Consider the following 19,006-nt stretch of genomic DNA (forward strand, 5'->3'; position numbering starts at 1 on the left):
ATTATTATTATTCTGGGTCAGGGCTCATTCTGAAGCCACAAAGATGGGTCTCATGGTGGAGGCCGACTGTGTGTTCTCTTTCCTGCACTGGCTCTGACTCTGCCTCGCTGGGACTTGACTTCCTGCAGAGTGTAAAATGGAGAGAGTATTGGCCAGGCTAGCCCTGTTTTGTGACTTTAACCCCTCAGCCCCATGGGGGCCCGAGTGTCATTTGAATTATTTTTGCCATTCTTCTGGAACTTCAGCTTCCTTCTACGTTGCCTTGTTTGTCTGTTTTTGAGACCAGGTCTCATTATGTGGCTTTGGCTGTCTTGGAACTCATTACCTAGACCAGGCTTGCCTCAAACACAGAGATCTGCCTACCTTTTGTCTTCCAAGTGCTGGGATCAAAGGTGTGTGCCACAATAGCCAGCTGGGCTCAGTTTCTTCATCTATATGATGGGTATAAATACTAGCATCACCAGATGGTTGAAAGCTGAATAACACATCAGCTAGGGGACATGGGATGCTGAGTATAGCCTTGATAGAGAGACCAATGTCTGTTGGGGGGTACACATGATGCCTTCTAAGTCCCCAGGTGATTCTCCAAGAATATAAAGTCCCCCTGAGCCATTTTCTGCGCATTTGGGGACCTTATCTCTCAAATCCCCAAGTGCCAGTCTTGCTTCAGGTTGTTTTCAGGTCCTACTCTGGCTGTGTGCCCCAACCATCAGACAGGAGTACTGGTGTTGGACAAGATCTGTCCTAGAACTCACAGGGGTCTTGTGGCACTCTCTTTGGAGAATGCCAACAGTCTTTCTGAGAATCCGGACTTGCAAAGAACAGCAGAATCAACCTTCTTTTCCCAGAAGATTTGGGACCTCCCAGGGTGGGTGCCAGAGCCCCAGCCCTGCCCTGGCCTCTTTCACCCGCCTTAGCCGAGGTCCATGGCCTCTTGCCAATCTCATAGACTTGGGTGTGGTAGCTGCAACTGGGTTAGGAGAACAAATACAGGTTCTGGAGGTCTCCTCCAAGTCCCTGCACTCTGTTTTGCCTCCAAAGGCTCCCCCTTGTCCGCCCTCCTCCAACCCCACCCTCAGAGCCCAAGGCTTTGGCTTCCACAGATCCATCCTTCCAGGCCAGCCAGAAGCAGGTAACTGGACAGCGCTGAAGACAGGATGAGTGGAGGCGTGGGCCCAGCAGTGCATCCCTCAGCCAATCAGCAGCCTGCCCAGCCGGTGGATTCGGTTACAAGCCCAATATCACCCCATACACCAGCCTTCCTCCTCCTCCCGCAGCGCCATTCATTGGCCCCGACACCCAGGGCCTGCTGGGCATCGCTTCCGCTCCAGCTTCAGCAGCTGCCTCGTGGGCAGCCAAAGGCAAGCATCCAGGGGGTTTTGTCCGACCAGGCTAGGCTAGGATAGAATGGAGATTCTGGGGGTACTTCTAGGTGTGCTGGCTTTCTTAGGGGTTGCTCCAGAGGGCTCCCTTACCCTTCACTGGGACAGTACCTCCTGCCATTTGGTCCAGCCAATCCCTGGAAACCCTCTGGGCTCCCTGAGCTTCTTGGGCAAAGATGCCCAAGGTCTGGCATTATTCCACGCCCTCTGGGATGCGCACCACAGGCTGCAGGTTTGTATCAGGCAGGAGGAATCTGAGCTCATCACAGCTTTCAGGGCCCTCTGTGCTCATGAGCCCTTGCAGCACTCCTTCATCCACACCCCTGGACCAGAGCTGCAGAGAGCACTGGCCACTCTGCAGAGCCAGTGGGAGGCCTGTCGCAGGTCTGAGTATAGTCCCACAGGAGCCAAGCAGAAGCGAGCAGCAGAGCAGAGCAGAGAACCTGACAGAGAGCACCGTCGAAGGAGGAGAGGCTGGACCATTCCTGGCACGCTGTGGTGCGGTGTTGGGAACTCCGCTGAGAACTCCTCGGAACTGGGTGAGCCCTAGGGGTTTGGGTAGGTGTCTGGCGGGTCTATGTGGGGTGGGGTGTTGGGCTCCAGCCTGGCTCCCATTCTTCCTGGCTGTGTTCTTAGAGAAGTGACTTAAGCACTTTGAACCTCATATATTTTTTAATCTGTAAAATGGGTATGAACACGAGTAGCTCTTCATGGGACACGCAAGTGATGTCATGAATGTGAAAGGTCTTACTCAAACCCTGAGTCACCACCCGAGGGAGGAGGTAGGTTGGGGCAGATCCGGATTCTGCTGTTCTAAACAGCCTCTACCCATGCGGTACTTCAGTGGGAAGAGCCCCAAAGACCTGGGTTCAGCTCACGCATACACAAGCTGACATTTCTTGAAGCTCCAAGCTCTGTAAGATAAAGAGCCACTTCTCCTTGAGGGCTGCTGTGAGCTTGGCTTGTGGAAACACCACAAGAAAGGGCGTCCTTGCTTGAACGGAGGCCGAGTGTGTCTGCAAAGAATGCTGCTGGAGGACCTGGCTTGGGCAGGCCAGAGTGGCATCTCAGCCACCCAGGAAAGATTGTACCTGGCCTGACTGTCATTCCATCGCACACACTTTCATTATCTGGAGTTGTATTTGGGTGTGAGCATGGGAACTCTGTGAGTCAGCTCCGTGGGAGACAAGTCCACAAGCTGGTGGGTGAGCTCTCCAGCACTAGGAGTAAGAAAAAGAGGCGGTAAGCCCGTGGGCTTCTCTGAAATCTTTGGAACGGTGAGGGCCCTCTGTACCTGGAGAACAACTGCCCTGCGATGGCCGAGGGCTGGGAGAAGGAGGAGCGTTTACTATACTAGGTAAGCGTAGCCGCGGTCCCATATTCAGGGCCCTGCTCCAGTTTGCTCCTCTTTCTCTCCACGCAGGTATGTTCCATGGCCCTGACCTCTGCTGCCGGGAACACGACCAATGCCCACAAACCATCTCACCCTTGCAGTATAACTATGGCATCAGAAACTTCCGGTTCCACACCATCTCTCACTGCGACTGCGACGCCAGGTTGGCGGAAGTCAGAGAGGGCCTGGGGCTTGGGGACAGAAGAGAGTTACGTGGCTCTTGGGTATAGGCACCCAGAGAGTTCTAAAGATCAGCAGCTGGGGTCCTTCTTCTGACCACCCTCAGTGCAGGTGGGCAAAACCGGAGGTTCTAGAAAAGGAATGATCATCTGGTAGGGTGAGCTACCAAAGGCTCCAGGAGGCTCTCTGGGGTCCTGGGACCTGAAATCTGGTTCTGGGGGCAGGTTTCAACAATGCCTGAGAAGCCAGGGTGACTCCATCTCTGACATCATGGGCATGGCCTTCTTCAACGTGCTGGAGATCCCCTGCTTTGTGCTGAAGGAGCAGGAGACCTGTGTGGCTTGGCATTGGTGGGGCGGGTATGTAGCTGCCCCTCCTGAGTTCTTGCCCAGCTTGGGCAACTTGGACTCTGAGACCAGGGAGGGAGGTCTGTTTGTCCCCCAGCACCCATGAATTGTCCTTTGGTTAGGGCAGGGCTAGGGGTTTGAGCCTTTCTGGGGTATTTCCCACAACTTGGTGATGTTGGTGGTGGGTGTGAAACTGGCAGAGACTTAGTCTGCCAAGATGATTCTGGGGGCTTTAGGAACAGAAATTCTGGCTCATTAAATGTCTCAAATTGCCCCCTTCAGGTGTAGGACATATGGCTCCTTGCCCCTTGCTCACCTTCAACCCAGGACTTACTATAATGCCTCCTGGAAGGCTGAGGCCACCTCACTTACTCCCAGCCCCCAAAGCCCAGAACCCAGCAAACACTCCCAGAAGAGGGGTCCTCAGCAGATGCAAGCCAGACGCCACAGCACAGCCACCCTCGCTCCCCTCCAAACCCCTGCCATCTCCTCCAGACCTGATATGATCCCCAGAGACCAGCTAGGAGTCCTTCATTCGGGCCTCCAGGATGACCCAAAACATCAAGGTGAGGTTAAAACCAAGCTTTCAAGGGGTGGAGTAGGTGGGTGTTTTTACCTCTGTGTGCAAATATAGTGCTAGGTCTTTGGCTTTTATTATTATTGTTGCTTGTTTATTTATTCTAAACACCTCCTAGGGCACCCCAACTTTCTTCATTAGATCCTATGATCTAAGGGACCCCCGTAGTCTATAAATTGAGCACTGTCATGCCCTGTTGAGCATCTCCCCTCTCACAATATCAGCTGACAAAGCCTCAACACTGAGAACACACAGGTCCAGTCGACTCTACCCACTACTGAAACCCCAGCTTCACGGTTTCCTCAAAGGCTGACTGCAAGAGCTAGATGTAGGGGGCTGGATGCAGCCAATGGTGAATCATTTGTCTACAGCACGCATGGGTCCATGCTGAAGCCTAGAAGAAACTAAAATGAAGCCCCCACAATCTGTTCTCGCTAGGCCTTTGCACGTGCTCCCCCCCCCCCCCCCCCCCGTCTAGAGCCTGCTCTCTCTTTTTCCTCTCCCAGACTCAGTTTAGCAGTTTCTGAGTCCCGGAAGCCTTATCTGGGATCCTCAGTCACTGAGCAGGGGACTCATTCTATGTGTTTGACATTCTGTGAGCACAGGGGAGGAGACGTCAGAAGAGGACTGTGTAACCAAACACGTTCTGGTGTGTCTCCTGGACAGTAGCGGGCCCAGGTGAGGCCTCCCTGGTGGACTGGTCTGTCTGAACTGCCATATCTGCCCCCAGGTGCTCACCGAGTTTGTCGAAGCCTTCGCCACTTGGACCAGTGTGAGCACCAGATTAAGCCCCAGGAAACCAAGTTCCACCTGCTCAACAGTGCCCAGACGCCCCTTTTCCATTGCAATTGCACCCGCCGGTGAGGCCTGCTGGGTGGGCTTGGGAGTGGGCTGCCTGCCGCCAGAGCTGTACAGGGGCACCCGGCAAGGTTCTGGCCCAGCCTGAGACTGCATCTGCCCTCAGTCTGGCACGTTTCCTGAGGCTCCACAGCCTGCCTGCAGGCACCAACAAGGTGTGGGAGTTCCTGGGTACCACCTGCTTCAAGCTGGCCCCCCAACTCGACTGTCCTGAGGGCAAAGAGTAAGTGAACGCAGAGCCAGGAGGGATGGGGGGGGCTTTGCCTAGGGCTGGGTTTGTTTGTATAAGAACCAATTGTGTGCTAGGGACAAAAGGCATGGTGAAGGGTCAGAGGGACTCGACTCATGTCATCATCCCTCTGACCCATGCTGGCCTGGGCCCAGCTTTGCAGCAGGCCTTACGTGTGCCTGTATTCTGAGATATAATTCTTGTATGACCTTGATAATTGATTCAGCTTTCCAACCCTCTACTTGCTGCTCTGTAGAATAGCTATAGGGAAGCCAGGTATGGGGCACATGCCTATAATCCTACTACCTGGGAAACTGAGGCAGGAGAATCTACTTTGAGGCCCAGCTGGGATAGTTAGTACTTTTAAGGCCAGTCAAGAATACACAGTGAGATCCTGTCTCGAACGAAACCAAGCAAACTAACAGATTGCAGGAGCCAAGGAAACAGCGGATGTGCTGTATGTATCTCAAGACCCGCCAGACACAGAGACAGGGAAACAGGTTCAATTACTGACTTGGGTTTCCACAACCACCCTGTACTGGAACTAGGCCTCTGGGTACCAACCTAAGTTAACTCTGCCTCGTCTGCCCTGCTCTCTCTGCTTTGCTGGTGGCCCTGGCCTCACACCTGCTCCTGTCTGGGTCTTGGTTCTATTTTCAAAGTAGGGCAGATTCTGCTGGCTTTGACCCCTGGTCTCCCCACAGCTGTTCCAGAGACCACAGGGCCATCAAGGTATCAGCTCGGCACTTGCGGAGACTTCATCAGAACCAAAGCACAGGTGGAGTTCTGGCACAACCTTTAGGGTCCCTGGGGACTCCCATGTCATTCTACAGCCAGTGTCTGCAGCTAACCCAGGCAATCTGGAGACCCAGGGGACACAAGAAGCTCTGGAGCTCATGACCTCAGTTACAGCAGCTTGGGCACCAGCCTGGACCTCCTTCCTGGTGTTGCTATGTGCTGAGAGACTTGGTCTGTCCTTTAAGGAACAGCATAGCTCTCATGGACTACAGGAGGCTTGACAGAAGGAACCTCAAGGTCCCAATGTTGGCCCACATCTCCCCTGCTGTACTGGTGACCTTGAACTGGTGACCCCAATCCCTCTGTGCCTGGATGTGGTATTCAGGGGTTATCCCCATGCCATGGGCTTAGACCTTATCAGGTACCTTCATACACAGATAAAAGTGAGGAGTGGCTGATAGCGGGAAGTCCAGGAGGTACTGGAAGCAGGGACTTGAGTGTCCCTGTTGCTAGACCTGCATCTCTGAACCCAGCACTTGACAGTGAGGCCTAAAGCTACTGAAGAAATGCCTGTGCCTGAATCCAGGGGGAGGAGCACATTCCCACATTCTTCACAGGAGACCCCTTCTTTTAATAGCTTCTGGTCCTTCCTGGCCTAAACTAATCTTTCTGTTCTAACTCTCAATTGAAACCTTTTCTCTGCTCATGAGGAGTTAGGGCAAGAGACCTCTCTCCTCCACGCTGAGTCTTAGCTCCCTCCTCTGAAAAAGAGGGCAGGGGTGAGGTGTCATTTTATCGTTTGTCTGTCTGAGTCAGGGTATCATTGTAGCCCAGGCTAGCTTCTGCTCTGTACAGGAGCCTTGAACTTCTGGTCCACTTTCCTCTACCTCCAAAGAGCTGGACTTGCAAGCATACACCATCACACCAAGTTTTAGGAGATACTGGGGAGGGAAACCAGGGCGTCAACCCTTCAACCTGGTTGAAGCATGCTACCAACTAAAGTACACCCACCCCCAGCTTGAAAAGGAGGACCTGCAAACATGAACTACCTCATAGGGATGCTGAGGAATAAATGAATTAATAAACGAGTATACTCAGTAAACATTCCTCTCCTCTAATACACAGCCAGACTGAGCCTTGCTGTCTGCTTTTGAGATTCAGACAGGGCCTCTTGGGGGTTTCAGTTTGCCCATCTGTGTAATGGGTTTAAGGATGGCACACAGGATTATGATGGAAATGAAAGGAGTTGGCACGTTTCTATATACAGCTGGTGCCTAATAGATGTCAGTTCTATCACTGTCACATCTTTAACCCCTGGCACTCCCATCTGGGACTGCTAACAAGTCAGAGAGGAGCCGAGTGAAGCTGGAGAATTTAATTCCTAATGGATGACCGCCATGATTGAACATTGGTCCGTTCCCCCCATCATCCCAGATGAGGGCCCAGGCGAGGCTTTGCTGATTGTCACAGTTGAGGTGGTGCCAGGACTGAGTTTGGGGAAGCCCAGATGGCCACTCCTGGCCAAGACAGAGTGGCAGATGTGGTTAACGGCTGGAGCAGCAGCGAGCGAGGCGGGCAGGTTTGTGGAAGATAGTGGCAGAAGAATGTCCAGGCCCATCTGCCTCCTACATCAGGGCCCCAGACCCCCTTCCTCTAGCCCCAGTCGGCCCTGTGGGCTGGGGGACAGGCTATTAGGGTCAGCGGCCTTCTGGTCAGGTCCCCAGGAGCCTCCACCACCAGGGTCTACGGTCTCCAGGCGCAAGGCAGGAAGTAGGCCCAGGCTTCGAGGCACTGCTGGTGGGAAGGCCCAGGGTCCAGGCAGCACAGAGGGCCCCTCCTCACTACTACCTCGGCTGCCACTACTGTGACCCCTGTCGGGGGCTACCCGAGGCAGCTGGCGGCTCTGGGGTGAGGGACTACGGCTGCCACCGCGGCGTTCACGGGATGACGGACGGAGCGCAAGACTGGGGAAGCGGGCTAGGCCCGGGCTGCGACTACGATGTCTCTTGGACTTGCCAGGGCTGGGGCTGCGGGACTTGGGTGCCAGCAGCTCCAGAGTACTGTCATCCTCCCCCTCCGAGCTGGTGCCTGAGCTGTCCGTGCTGCTGCTGGATGATTCTGAGGTAGGCAGCGAGATCTGGAGGGAACACACTGACCACTGGGGCAACTCCAACTCCTCTAGCCTGCCCACTCCCTCCTTCCCTGCTGGCAGACCCAGTGGTCACAGAGAGAACATGGAAGATGTGACATCTGACTGGAACACATTGGCCTGCTTTGGCCCTACAATCTGATCCGTTTACCTGAAAGGGTTCTGTGACGCCAATGAGGATGCTGTGGTGGTGGCTATAGTAACCCAGAATGAAGTCTCCATGGCCCTTGGGCAATGACTCCTCACTAAAGGTCACCTGGGGGACACAAGGATAGAGGTCCAAACTGGGGTCAGAGGGCAGCCTCAGGACTCTCTCCCCCAAGCAGAATCCTGGTATCCCCAACCCTCTCCTCCTTATAAGTACCTGGTAGATATTCCCATCCACTTCTTCATGCTTGGCCCAGACATAAGCCACGTAGTCCTTACAGTGACGGAAACCCACCTAAGGAAAGAGGAACCGGGGTTGTGATCTCCTAAAACTAGCAGCTTCCTGGTGGAGCATCAAACATGGGATAAGCCAGTGTGATACAGGGGGCCTGCAGGCCCCTCCCTTCCCCCAGAGTGACTTCCTTCCCCTAGATTCTTATCCTTACCCGGTACAAACCGATCCAGTCCCAGGAGCTTCGGGCAAACACTGTTTCCACGCGGTACCTCACCACAGCCTGCTCCGGCCGTGCCCACTCATCCGCTACCTCCAGCCGCACCAGAGGTATGTCATCCCTGAAGGCAAACTGTCCAAGCAAGGCAGGGACAGAGGACAATATCAGAGAAGGCCCCCTAGCATCCCACTTACCTAGAGCTCTTAGTAGTGACCCATGCTTGTAATAACGTATACTAGATGCTGAGGCAGGAGAATGGACAATTTGAGTATAGCCAAGGCAAAACAGAAAGTTCTGGGCCAGAATGGGCTATATAGCGAAATGCTGTTCCAAAAATATGGCAAAAAACCAAACCAAAACCAGCCAAACAAAAATTCCCGTTTCCATTCTGGGCTCCCTTTTGTCCTGCGCCTTCTTAGTTAGTCGGTGAAACATGGCTCTGAAGCCAGCTAGTCTTAGATTTGGCCGCGGCTCAGCCACTGTCATGTTATACAATGGTTGACTTTCTCAGCCTTTCAGTAGGCAGGCCCTTGTCTGGAAACTCTTGTTTGTTTGTTTTTTTAAATTTTTTTTGTTTTGTTTTGTGTGTATGAGTGTTTTGCCTGCATGTGTGTCTGTGTACTGTGTGTGTGCCTGGAGCTGTGGGTGATTGTAAGCTGCTACGTGGGGCTAGAATAGAAATCTGGGTCCTCTGGAAGGGCAGCCAGTGAATGCTTTTAACAATTAAGCCATCTCTCCAGCACTCAAAGCTCTTGTTTTATACCTAGGGCAGAACAACTGACTCCCTGAAGTGCAATTTGTAATATATTTCACCAACTGCCCAGCTGAGGTGCTCACTAAATAATTTGCCTAAACGACCGCAAGGGAGATAGGTAACGTCCCATGGCACACAGGATTCTGGGATAAGTCTGATTTCCTGGAGCTAACAAGAAGTCAGAAATGGGTGGCTGGAGACCTCAGTTTACTTTCCAGCTCTTCTGCTATGTTGCTGTGCAACCTCAGATAAATCCCTGGCCATCCCCAGACTCAGTTTCCCCCGTGTGAATCTTCCTATTTAGAGCCAGCTAATAACACTGCCTTGTCATGAGTTCATGAAGACAAATTATAATCATGAGTGTTTTTCCTCTGGGACCAGCAAGGACAACCAGGGAGTCACCTAGACAGGTGGAGTTTCTGTAGTGGCAAGCAGCCAGCATCCTGGCTACCTGTGTCCCTAAGGAAGAGCTCACGTGGTGCCAGCCTCAGGCCTTTGTCTGATCCCTGTTGATCTGGTTTCAGGTTTCCTTCCCTGGCTTCTGAGCCTAGTTGTTCCAGAAGAAACCAGTACATTCTTTCCCTGTCCCAAGTTCCTAACTGAAGGGCAGGTTGAAATGTGCTCTAAGGCAGAGGCATGGTGGTACACGCCCATAACTTTAGTCCTTAGGTGCAGGCTGGAGATCAGATTCTAGAATGGTCCTTGGTGGATCACCAGACCAGGCTACAAGAGAGTCTGTTCTCAAAAAAGACAAGAAAAACAAAGCAAAACAAAATCCCCCAACCAAGCTGTGAGAAGGCTTGGTGGGTAAAGAGGCTTTATCCTCAGGGTGACCTGAGTTTAATCCCTGGGATCCACATTTAGAAAGAGAGCACCAACTCCCAAAAGTTACCCTCTGAATTCTTGCAGAGAGTGCATACCTATGCACATAAATAAATGTAAAAAAAAAAAAAAAAAAAAAAAAAAAAAAAAAAAAAAAAAGCAGGGTTGGGGGAGGGCAAAGCGAGGGGCTGGAGAGACGGCTCAGTGGTTAAGAGAACTGACTGCTCTTCCAGAGGTCCTGAATTTAAATCCCAGCAACCACATGGTGGCTCACAACCATCTGTAGTGGGATTCGATGTCCTCTTCTGGTGTGTCTGAAGATAACAACAGTGTACTCACATATATAAAAATAAATAAATCTAAAACAACAAACAAACAACAACAAAAAACAGAAACAGAGAAACCAATTTCAAGTCTCAGCACTCAAATGGTGACTTACAACTATCCTCCCTCTTTCTTCTAGCCTCTAAAGATACCAGGTAAACAGACGAATACACAACCAAAACACCTATATGCATAAAATAAATAAATATCCCCAACAGTAAAACAGAGAGGAGACTTTAGACATTTTACGGCATGTAAAGGGTCCTACATATGGTCTGATGTGTGTAGATGCTTGATATCTCACTTTGGGGTTTATTTTTAAGACAGAATTCCAAGGAGGCCTGAAACTCACTGTATAAACCAGACTAGATTTGAACTTGGAATTCTTCTGCCTCAGCCTCCAAAATACTGTAATTGGAGAGATTTGCCACCATGCTTGGTTCAATAGGTAACTTTTATTATTGTTTGACCCAGGGTCTCACTATGTAGCCCTGGCTAGCTTTCAACTCTTGGTCCATCTACTTCTCTCTTCTCAATCTTGGAACTGGTCACCAGCCCCAGCTTTACAAAAATTCCTTTTTTTCCTTTTACTTCTTTCTGCAATGCTGGAATTGAACCCTATGTCTTGCCCATGTTTGAGAAGCACCCTTCCACTGAGCTGCATCCCAAGCCCAAGGTAACATTGATTCCCTGTCTACCACGGGAAGGACAGGATTGTGTGGCCTAATGCTGAGTCTCGAGGTGAGGTCCCTGACTAAGGCCACGGTGTGGTAGCACATGCCTGTAACCCTAACACTTGGGAAGCTGAGGCAGGAGAATCATGAGCTTGAAGCCTAGTACGTAGCAAGAAATGATCTAAAAGCAATAACAACAAAGGCTTCCATCCCCAGAGTTCGTGTGAGGCCACACTTGGGTGGAGCCCCATCCCCAGCTAAAGTTCTGGCTTAAGTCCCATCGACTGATCATGTGACAAAGTTACCATGAGAAATCTTTGGCCTGAAGGGCTCCTTCTTATCAGACCAAGAAATCCAGAAACCGAAGTTTAGGTTTCAATGTTGGAAACACAGGACCTACCCTATTCTGCTTCTGCGGCTAGACTTGGGGCACAGCGATATCTCAGTAGGAGCCTGAGGTTACCCCATGGTAAACCAGAGTTAGACTATATCGTCTCCCGAATAGCTTCTGACATTCTAGAACTGCCTCCTTTTACTCTGGCAACTGGGAACGTCCATTCTAAACACAGGGAAGTCATCCCTGAGCATTCGGGTTTGGTTCCCCTGGTAGACACTAAAGCCCAAAGGAGGTTGAAGTTCCTTATGCAAAACGGTATATAGTATGTGCATGTAACTGCACATCCCTTTATATATTTTAACTCATTTCTAGATTCCTTATACTTAATGCACTGAAAATGACATGAAAGCTGTTGCTATACTGCCTTGCTTAAGGAAAATGACAAGGGAAAAAAAGCTTATATACACGTTCAATACAGGCACGCTTTTTTAAGAAAGAAATTTTGAAATTATTTTTTTAACTCTGTGCATGGGGAGTGGGAATGTACATCATGTGCGTGTGTATAGGTACCTATGGGGGCTAGAGGCATCAGATCTCCCGAATCTGGAGTTAAGGTAACTGTGTGATGCTCCCATGTGGGGGCTGGAAAGTGAACTTGAGTCCTCAATATGTTCTTAAAATTTTAGGTTGTTGCCTTAATTTTTTTTTTTTTTTTTTTGAAGAAGGAAGTCAGTTACAGATAGTAGAAAGATATGAGCTGTTTCATCTGTCTTGGGTTCAAAGTCTTCCTTTTCCTCTTACTGTGTTGCTCTAGGCAAGGGAGGCTCTGTCAGCCACAGTTGAATATGAAAGGGAAGATTATAACCCCACTCCCTCCTTATTAGAAACAAACAAGCAAACGGATGCTGTCAAGGACAGGTGGAAAGGTTAGAGGATGCTCAGCTGGCCCAAGGGACATCATGAGGGGTGTATGAGGCCAGGACTTACCTGCAGGATGAACTGGGCAGCAACAGGCTTGTGGTCACTGACAGTGTATTCCATGTGGCTGCGGTAGCTCTGTTGGGTCACCTGGAGCCTGTGACTCTCTCGTCCTGAGGGGCTGGGACCGCCGGTTGGAGCCTTGACCTTCCACAGAATTCGATCTGTCCAGGCTGGCTTCCGCTTCTTGGCACTGCAATAGGACAGGGTAGGCCAAATTTCAGGAGCTGGGGGGTCAAGGCACAGTCCCAGCTCTATCTTCTGTCCCTTTCCCTCGTCCCACCACGTCTCATGGCTTACCTGGTATCATATTTGTTGGTACCCACATCAAACTTGAAGGTGGGAGCAAAGTTAAGGGGCCCTTCCTGGAAACCTTTCAAGATGGGCCAAGTGTTCTTGGCCATGTTGAGCTGTGGGGGGAGAGGGGGTCCAGAAAGACAGAACAAGACTTGAGTCTGGTACAGCATCCAGAGATGGGGGGAGGGCAGATGAGGTCAAGGGCAGAAACCTTGAGGTACTGGTTGAGTTCAGGGTCAGGGAAGGAGAGGAAGCCACTACCCACCTGGTCCTTCTCCCAGAGCTGCTGGAGTTGGTTGCTGTCTATGGCGAACTTGACAAAGTGTAGGTCATAGCTCTCAATGCGGAAGTTCAGGTCCCCAAACCAGAATACAAGGCTGCTCCAGGGTGGGAGTTGGGGGTCAGTGGGTCCACGGAGTGCTAAGGCTCAATCTAGATTCTTCCTGGCACCCACCCAACCCTTTAGAAGTGCCTTCAGAAGTGCCAATGGGTGGAGGCTTCCAGAGCCTTCAGTCAGGCAAGGGATGGAGGAAAAGGAGGGTCTAGAGACATGAGCTGAGGAAGCTCAGCAAGAAGATACTCCCCAGCAAAGCTCTACCTTGCAGGACCCTCCCCCAGCAAACTGCTAGCTGCCTCGGTTTTCCTCTAGGTCATATGAGTGGGTCACTCACATCAGTATCCACCCAACCTGACACTGCATCCTCACTTACTCGTGGTCCAGGATGCCGTGTGCGCCAGGTCCCTGGAATTGCTGGAGGTTAAGGATAGTTTGAAAGTTATCCTTGCGCTGCTCCGCCTTGTCCATGTGTGCGGGCAAGTGGCAGTTTAGGAAGCACAGCATGTGCCCGAAGGCTGCTAAGCGCACACTTACTCCGCCCTTGTTACCCTAGGGGTGAGGTTTGACTGGTCATAAGCCTGACCTGGGCCAGGAGGGGAGTCACTGGGCTGGGCATAAGAGCCCTTGAGGAGCAGAGGAGGCTTAAGCTTAAGCAGGGATGAGTTCTAAGGAAAGAAACAGGAGGCTGGGACACGGAGGAACCAGAGAAGAGACGGGGCGGGGCGTGGAAACTAGTGGTGTTTGGGTTGATGCGGGTCTCCAGGTAAAGAATACAAGCATGAATTGGGGATCTTGCAAGCCACACTGAGGCCCTCCCCACACACCCCCCACACGCCCCACTCACCCAGTAGCCACCCAGGCCAGTCCGAGTACAGTCTGTTTGCACATCCCGTAGGAAGGGTAGGTGGTAGTACTTGGCAAAGAGCAGCAGGATGACGCCCTGCATCCTCACGGTGCTCACCTGCAGGGGGAAACATGCTGGGGACCCTCTGCATACACCTCTCCCATAGCCTCTGCCTCCTACCCCCTCATCCCTCTACCCTGTCAATAGAGAAACCCAGCCCTCTCTCTGAGATGAAAGCAGGAATCCAGAAGGGTTCCTGCTTCTCACAAGGGTGTCTGTGTCGTTACCAGCACGAAGTTGAAAGGCCCCAGTGCGTCCATGAAGAGCTCGCTCCACTGGTCAGTAAAGAGAGCATCCTTGAGCCGCTTGTTGATCATGGAATTGACTTCTTGCAACCTGGATGGGGGGAGGGGGGAGGGAACAATCATTGGACTGGAGAGGTTGTTTTAGAAACTCCTTCTGTGGGTGTGTCCAGGAGGCCAAAATGCCCAGATAAGGGGGTCCACCCCCACTGCTCCTCACCCTATGGCAATCATATCTGCACCATCACTGTCATGGCCACCGCCCAGATGAAGAAGAGATGTGACATCGTCAGGGGGCATGGCAGTCCCCACATTCCATGTAACCACAGTGATCCTGGAGGCAGGTGCATGGGATGGTTTACTGCAGGAGTAACCATTTTCCCACCCTCCCCTTCTTTTTCATGGGTCTCCTTCTGGGGAGTTAAATGAAGGCAGGTAAAGATGTAAGGGCCCCCCCGGGGGGGAACCAAAGTGGGCCACAGCATCTTCTAGGGTCCCAAAGCAGGTCGAGCAGTGCTCCCCCCATTAATTCCTATTGGTCGAGAAGTGCTCCCCCCATTGATTCCTATTGGTCGAGCAGTGCTCCCCCCATTGATTCCTATTGAGGCAAACTGAGGTAAAATGCAGTCACCCTGGAAGAATGGCCAGTCTCTCCTTTCAAGCCCCAGTAACTTTTCATGAGAGAGCCAGGTCCTCACCGGAATCCGGGGTCGCTCTTGCAGGTTGGCTGAGCTGACCAAGATGTTGGTGAGGTGGTGGTGGTGGTGGTGGTGGCGGCGGCGGCGGCTGGACTTTCTTGTGCCTGCAGGTTAGGGCTTGGGCACCTGCCAGGCCCTGCACCCTGGGTGACAGGTCTTGGGAGTGCCACCTCAGGGGCTGGGGGCACACAAGGAGAGCGGTTGGGAGAACGACTGGGGGAGCGGCTGGGAGACCGAGGTGGCTTGGGCAGAGGTGGGGGCACAGTCTGACTTGAAGGGATTCCTGGCCGAAAGGTAGGGGACAGAAGTCCAGGGGAGCGGGTGGTGCCAGACTCGGGAAGGCCTGGGCTCATATCCAAGGGCAGGGTCTGTGGTGGCGGCGGCAAGACTGAATCCTCCGGGCTGTGGCGCGGAGCCTCTGGGCTGTGGCGCGGAGCCTCTGGTCTTGCGCGGAAAGAGGGGGAAAGCCGAGGATCTGAGGAAGCTTGAACCCTTGGTGGAGAGGTGGCAGGACCAGCTGCCTGCACTGGAGTACGAAGACTCCCATCCCCAGGGGGAATTGGCCTGGGAACTGTGGTATGTCTAGCTGACAACTGTGTCTCAGAAGCTGGAGTAGATGTCACAGTTGCTGGAGCCAGGTGACCCTCCTGAGAGGGTGACAGAATAGGACTGGGCACAGGGGAAGGACTGGAGGGGGACTGCGGGGACTGCTCCTGAGAGGCCAGCGCTAGGTTTGGGCCTGAGGTTACCAATGCTGGCTTAGGTCCTACAGAGGTGGGTGATAACTGTTTCTGATCCCTGGAAGTTGGAGATAGGATGGGCCCTAGGGAAGCTGGGGCCGGCTGTGGCACGGCAGAGGCGGATATTACTAGCTGCCCCAGAGACTTTGGAGCCAGGATTGAGACAGAGGCGACTGGTGGTGGCTTGGGTCCTGCAGCAGCAGATACTACCAGCTGGCTCACAGACTTGGGGGCCGAGTTGGAGCTGCAATGGGGTGGAGGTCTCTTCTGTTCTCCAGCGGTGGACAGTGGAGCTAGGATGGGTCGAGGAGATGACAAAGCCAGTCTTGGCCTCTCAGAAGGAGGGGACACAGCTGCTCGTGGTCCTACTGGAGCCAGGGCCAACCTTGGTCCTGAGGGTGCTGTGCCAGTATCCTTTGCTGGAAGCTGAAAACTCGAGTTTATTTTCTAGAGGACAAAGAGATGACTCAGAGTGATGTTAGCAAGAGGCTTTCATAGAGGACATGTACAGCTCAGGACAGATCATTCCGGGGAAAGCTTTCTCGCTATCTCTCTCCAATCCATTCTGTTCCAGGTCAATTTCTGTCTCAGAAGAGACAGCATACACTAGCCAAGTTCCCATCTTAAACTTGAAACCCTGTGGGCTAGAGAGATGGCTCAGCGGTTAAGAGCACTGACTGCTCTTCCAGAGGTCTTGAGTTCAATTCTCAGCAACCACATGGTGGCTCACAACCATCTGTAATAGGATCTGATGCCCTCTTCTGGTGTGTCTGAGGACAGCTACAGTGGATTCATATACATAATATGAAATAAAGAAAAAGGAAACCATGTTCACAGATGGACAGACTGAAACCCTGAATGGGCGGAGTGGGGCAGGAGCCTGAATCTCTGAGTGCTCTCCTAGTCTTCCTGGCTGGCACCTACTCCCTCTCTACCCTGACAAACTCCCAGGGCAGCTCTCATGGCAGCCCCTGCAGTTCCCTTTACAGAGAGCTGCTGACTCAACACCCCAAATCCCTCCACGTTCCTTCCTCCACGGTGCCTATATCTCGTAGGTGCCCCTCACCTGCTACCCACTGTCCCTGATCCCTTGGTCACAGTGCTGCCTGTGCTGGTCCATTCCCAGTGGGCCATGCAGGGTCAAGGGCTGGCAACGGGCACTGTCACATGTATTCACATCCCAGCTTTGGGACTTGAGGCGAATGACTCTCAGTCCACAGACTATTTCTCATCTGTAAGATGAACGGACTTTTGGAAGGGTCCCTGACCATACCACAGCCTGAGGTGTGTGTGTCCAAAGCAAGGGACCATACTTTTAGCCTAACACTTCCTGGGATTCCCAAGTGCTGGAGAGTGAGCCCACCCTCCTTGGCCAGGCAGTGTGGTCTGGTGCCACGCCTCTCTCTGCCGAGGCTGTGCCCTCTTATCTTGCCTGTCCTTTCTCCACCTGTGAGGATAGGCAGATGGGTCTCCTTTATACCCGGCAGGTGGAAGGACACCTGCCTTGTCCATTCTGATTATGATATTCCCAGTCTCCAGAGGCCAGGAGAAAGTGTCCTTTGCCAGGGAGGACAGAGGAAGGTCCACGTTCACCCCAGGGTGGCCCCATCCTGCTCTGGAGACTCAGCTCAGTCTGTCCCCGTCCGTCCTTCTCGGTTCAGAGAACATGGAATTCTACTTCCACCTCCTTCCCTGAACTCGACTTTTTGAGGCAGCATTTGAATACTCTCCTTGGCTCCAAGTGTCCCACTGTGTGCCCCCTCCCCCCAAGCACCATACCGCCTCCAGCACTAACAACTTAGACATCCCAGATGTCACAGTTCTAGTCTTCAGACACAAGCCCCCTCATTTTGCATTGGCTCAGAGAGGACAAGCAACTTGCCCAAGGTCACACAGCAAAGCTGGAGAACAGCTGGGTCCCCTGATAACCAATCCAGAGTGCTTCTGGGGGACTCCTGGCTGTGGCTGATTCCATTGCTCTATGGGCATCTCATCACTGTCTCTCCAGTGTGACCTTTTTGCCCAGTCTCTGCTTTTGGTGGGCACAGAAAAGTGCCAGTCCCTTAGCCAGAGGCACCAGGGTGCCTGCGGAGTGTGTGAGTGTGGAGGAGTGTGAGACCAGGAATCAGGAATGGGGCTAGGGCTTGCGGGTTCTTACCTTTGAGGGTGCCCCAGCTTGCAAAGCCCCATGGGTCCCAGGCAAGGGTCCCAGTCCAGTCCTGGTCCCGGGCCTGGCACTACCACTCCTGCCCTGGCCCTCCATGTCTGCAGCAGCCCCCGGCAGCCCAGCCTGGCTCCCTTGGGTTCTGGCTCCAGCTCCTCAGCTCCCAGGAACCAGTGATGTCATCAGCCATTTCAACCTGCTGAGAATTTAAAGGCACAGGCACCCACTTCCCATATTGAAGGTGGCAAGGGCTAAGTGGCTACCCGCTAGGAACTCTTCAAGCTGGCTGCTGATGTTAGAACATCCAGGGGTCATATAAGCAAGCACCTATCAGCTTAGCCCTCCAGAATGCTGGAGACCCCACCTATATGCCCCACCCTCTAGACAGTAGACCAGACCCACCCTTGCTCCAGGGAGGGGCACAGGCACACTCACAGGTAATACAAGGACAGGTGGTTCAGAGGTCAGCAGCCTCCTCTCCAGGGCCTCAGGGACATCTGCCTTGCCCCGTCACTCTCCTAACTTCCTGTTTAGCTCAGGACTTGTCTTGGCCCCCACCCTTGCCCCATTTTTAAGCCTTGGGCTAGCTGCCCCCCCCTCCACCTTACCCTTGCCTGGCTCTTTTCTTCCCATACCCAAACCAGACAGTCAGGCTCCATCCACTGGAGTCTTCTCCCTTTCAAACCCTGCCAGCCCCTCCTCTCCTGCAGACATCTCAGTGCCCTCAGATGTCCCCACACATAAGCCGGTCTCAGTCCAGTCCCAACTTCTCTCTCACTCACTGGCGATGGCTCTTTGAAAGGCCCTTGTCAAGGTCACCCCATAAACTAAAAAGGTCTTCTGAGTTTCAGGAACTTAACCCAGCGATCTAACCACCTGGAACCAGTGGGGGAAAAAACTGGGGAGAAGGGTGCAGCGTTAGGAGAGGGACTTAGCAGGACAGTTAAAAATGAACCTGGAAAGCTTAGGGTGGTGACACATAATGTAAACCCAGCACTGGGAAGGCCAAGGTAGGAGGCTGGCTAAGGGTTGGGGTTAGCCTGGGCTATAGAGTGAGTTCAAGGCCGGGCCATTTAGGGAGACACAGGGAGACTTTTCTCAAAAAATCCAAACCAAATCCAAGTCAAAAGTCCACCAGGCTTTCAAACCTTAAGGAATAGAACCCAATAGGACTGGAGAGACGGCTCAGAGATTAAGGGCACTGACTGCTCTTTCAGAGGACTTAGGTTCAATTCCCAGCAACCACATGGCAGCTTGCAACTCAAGTTTCAGTGGATGTGACT

The 19,006-nt window shown here is 52.6% G+C and overlaps 2 protein-coding genes across 8 annotated transcripts; one reads left to right on the top strand and one right to left on the bottom strand.

Moving 5' to 3' along the window:
• Positions 1 to 1,407: 1,407 nt before the first annotated feature.
• On the top strand, positions 1,408 to 5,866 carry PLA2G3 (phospholipase A2 group III; the record flags this gene model as incomplete). The annotated part of the gene is made up of 7 exons (XM_080923763.1): positions 1,408 to 1,921; positions 2,806 to 2,938; positions 3,180 to 3,314; positions 3,585 to 3,868; positions 4,610 to 4,739; positions 4,844 to 4,960; positions 5,671 to 5,866. The coding sequence occupies 7 exons, from the start codon at positions 1,408 to 1,410 to the stop codon at positions 5,864 to 5,866; spliced, it is 1,509 nt and encodes a 502-aa protein (XP_080779889.1).
• Positions 5,867 to 7,334: 1,468 nt separating this feature from the next.
• INPP5J (inositol polyphosphate-5-phosphatase J) lies at positions 7,335 to 17,837 on the bottom strand (the record flags this gene model as incomplete). 7 transcript variants are annotated; one of them, XM_080936345.1, is made up of 13 exons in its annotated part: positions 7,335 to 7,841; positions 8,005 to 8,109; positions 8,218 to 8,295; positions 8,447 to 8,584; positions 12,351 to 12,534; positions 12,642 to 12,751; positions 12,904 to 13,015; positions 13,349 to 13,524; positions 13,820 to 13,936; positions 14,107 to 14,215; positions 14,342 to 14,455; positions 14,820 to 16,006; positions 17,721 to 17,837. In XM_080936345.1, 13 exons carry the CDS (start codon positions 17,820 to 17,822, stop codon positions 7,335 to 7,337), a joined length of 3,039 nt encoding a protein of 1,012 aa, XP_080792471.1. The 7 variants fall into 7 exon arrangements, with proteins under 7 accessions (XP_080792471.1, XP_080792474.1, XP_080792475.1 ...); XM_080936348.1 differs by having other exon boundaries at positions 14,820 to 15,985; positions 17,718 to 17,837; XM_080936349.1 differs by having other exon boundaries at positions 15,945 to 16,006; positions 17,721 to 17,822.
• Between the last annotated feature and the right edge of the window lie 1,169 nt (positions 17,838 to 19,006).

The sequence above is a fragment of the Micromys minutus genome (genome assembly GCF_963924665.1).
Source record: "Micromys minutus genome assembly, chromosome: 1".
In the NCBI taxonomy this organism is placed as follows: domain Eukaryota; kingdom Metazoa; phylum Chordata; class Mammalia; order Rodentia; family Muridae; genus Micromys; species Micromys minutus.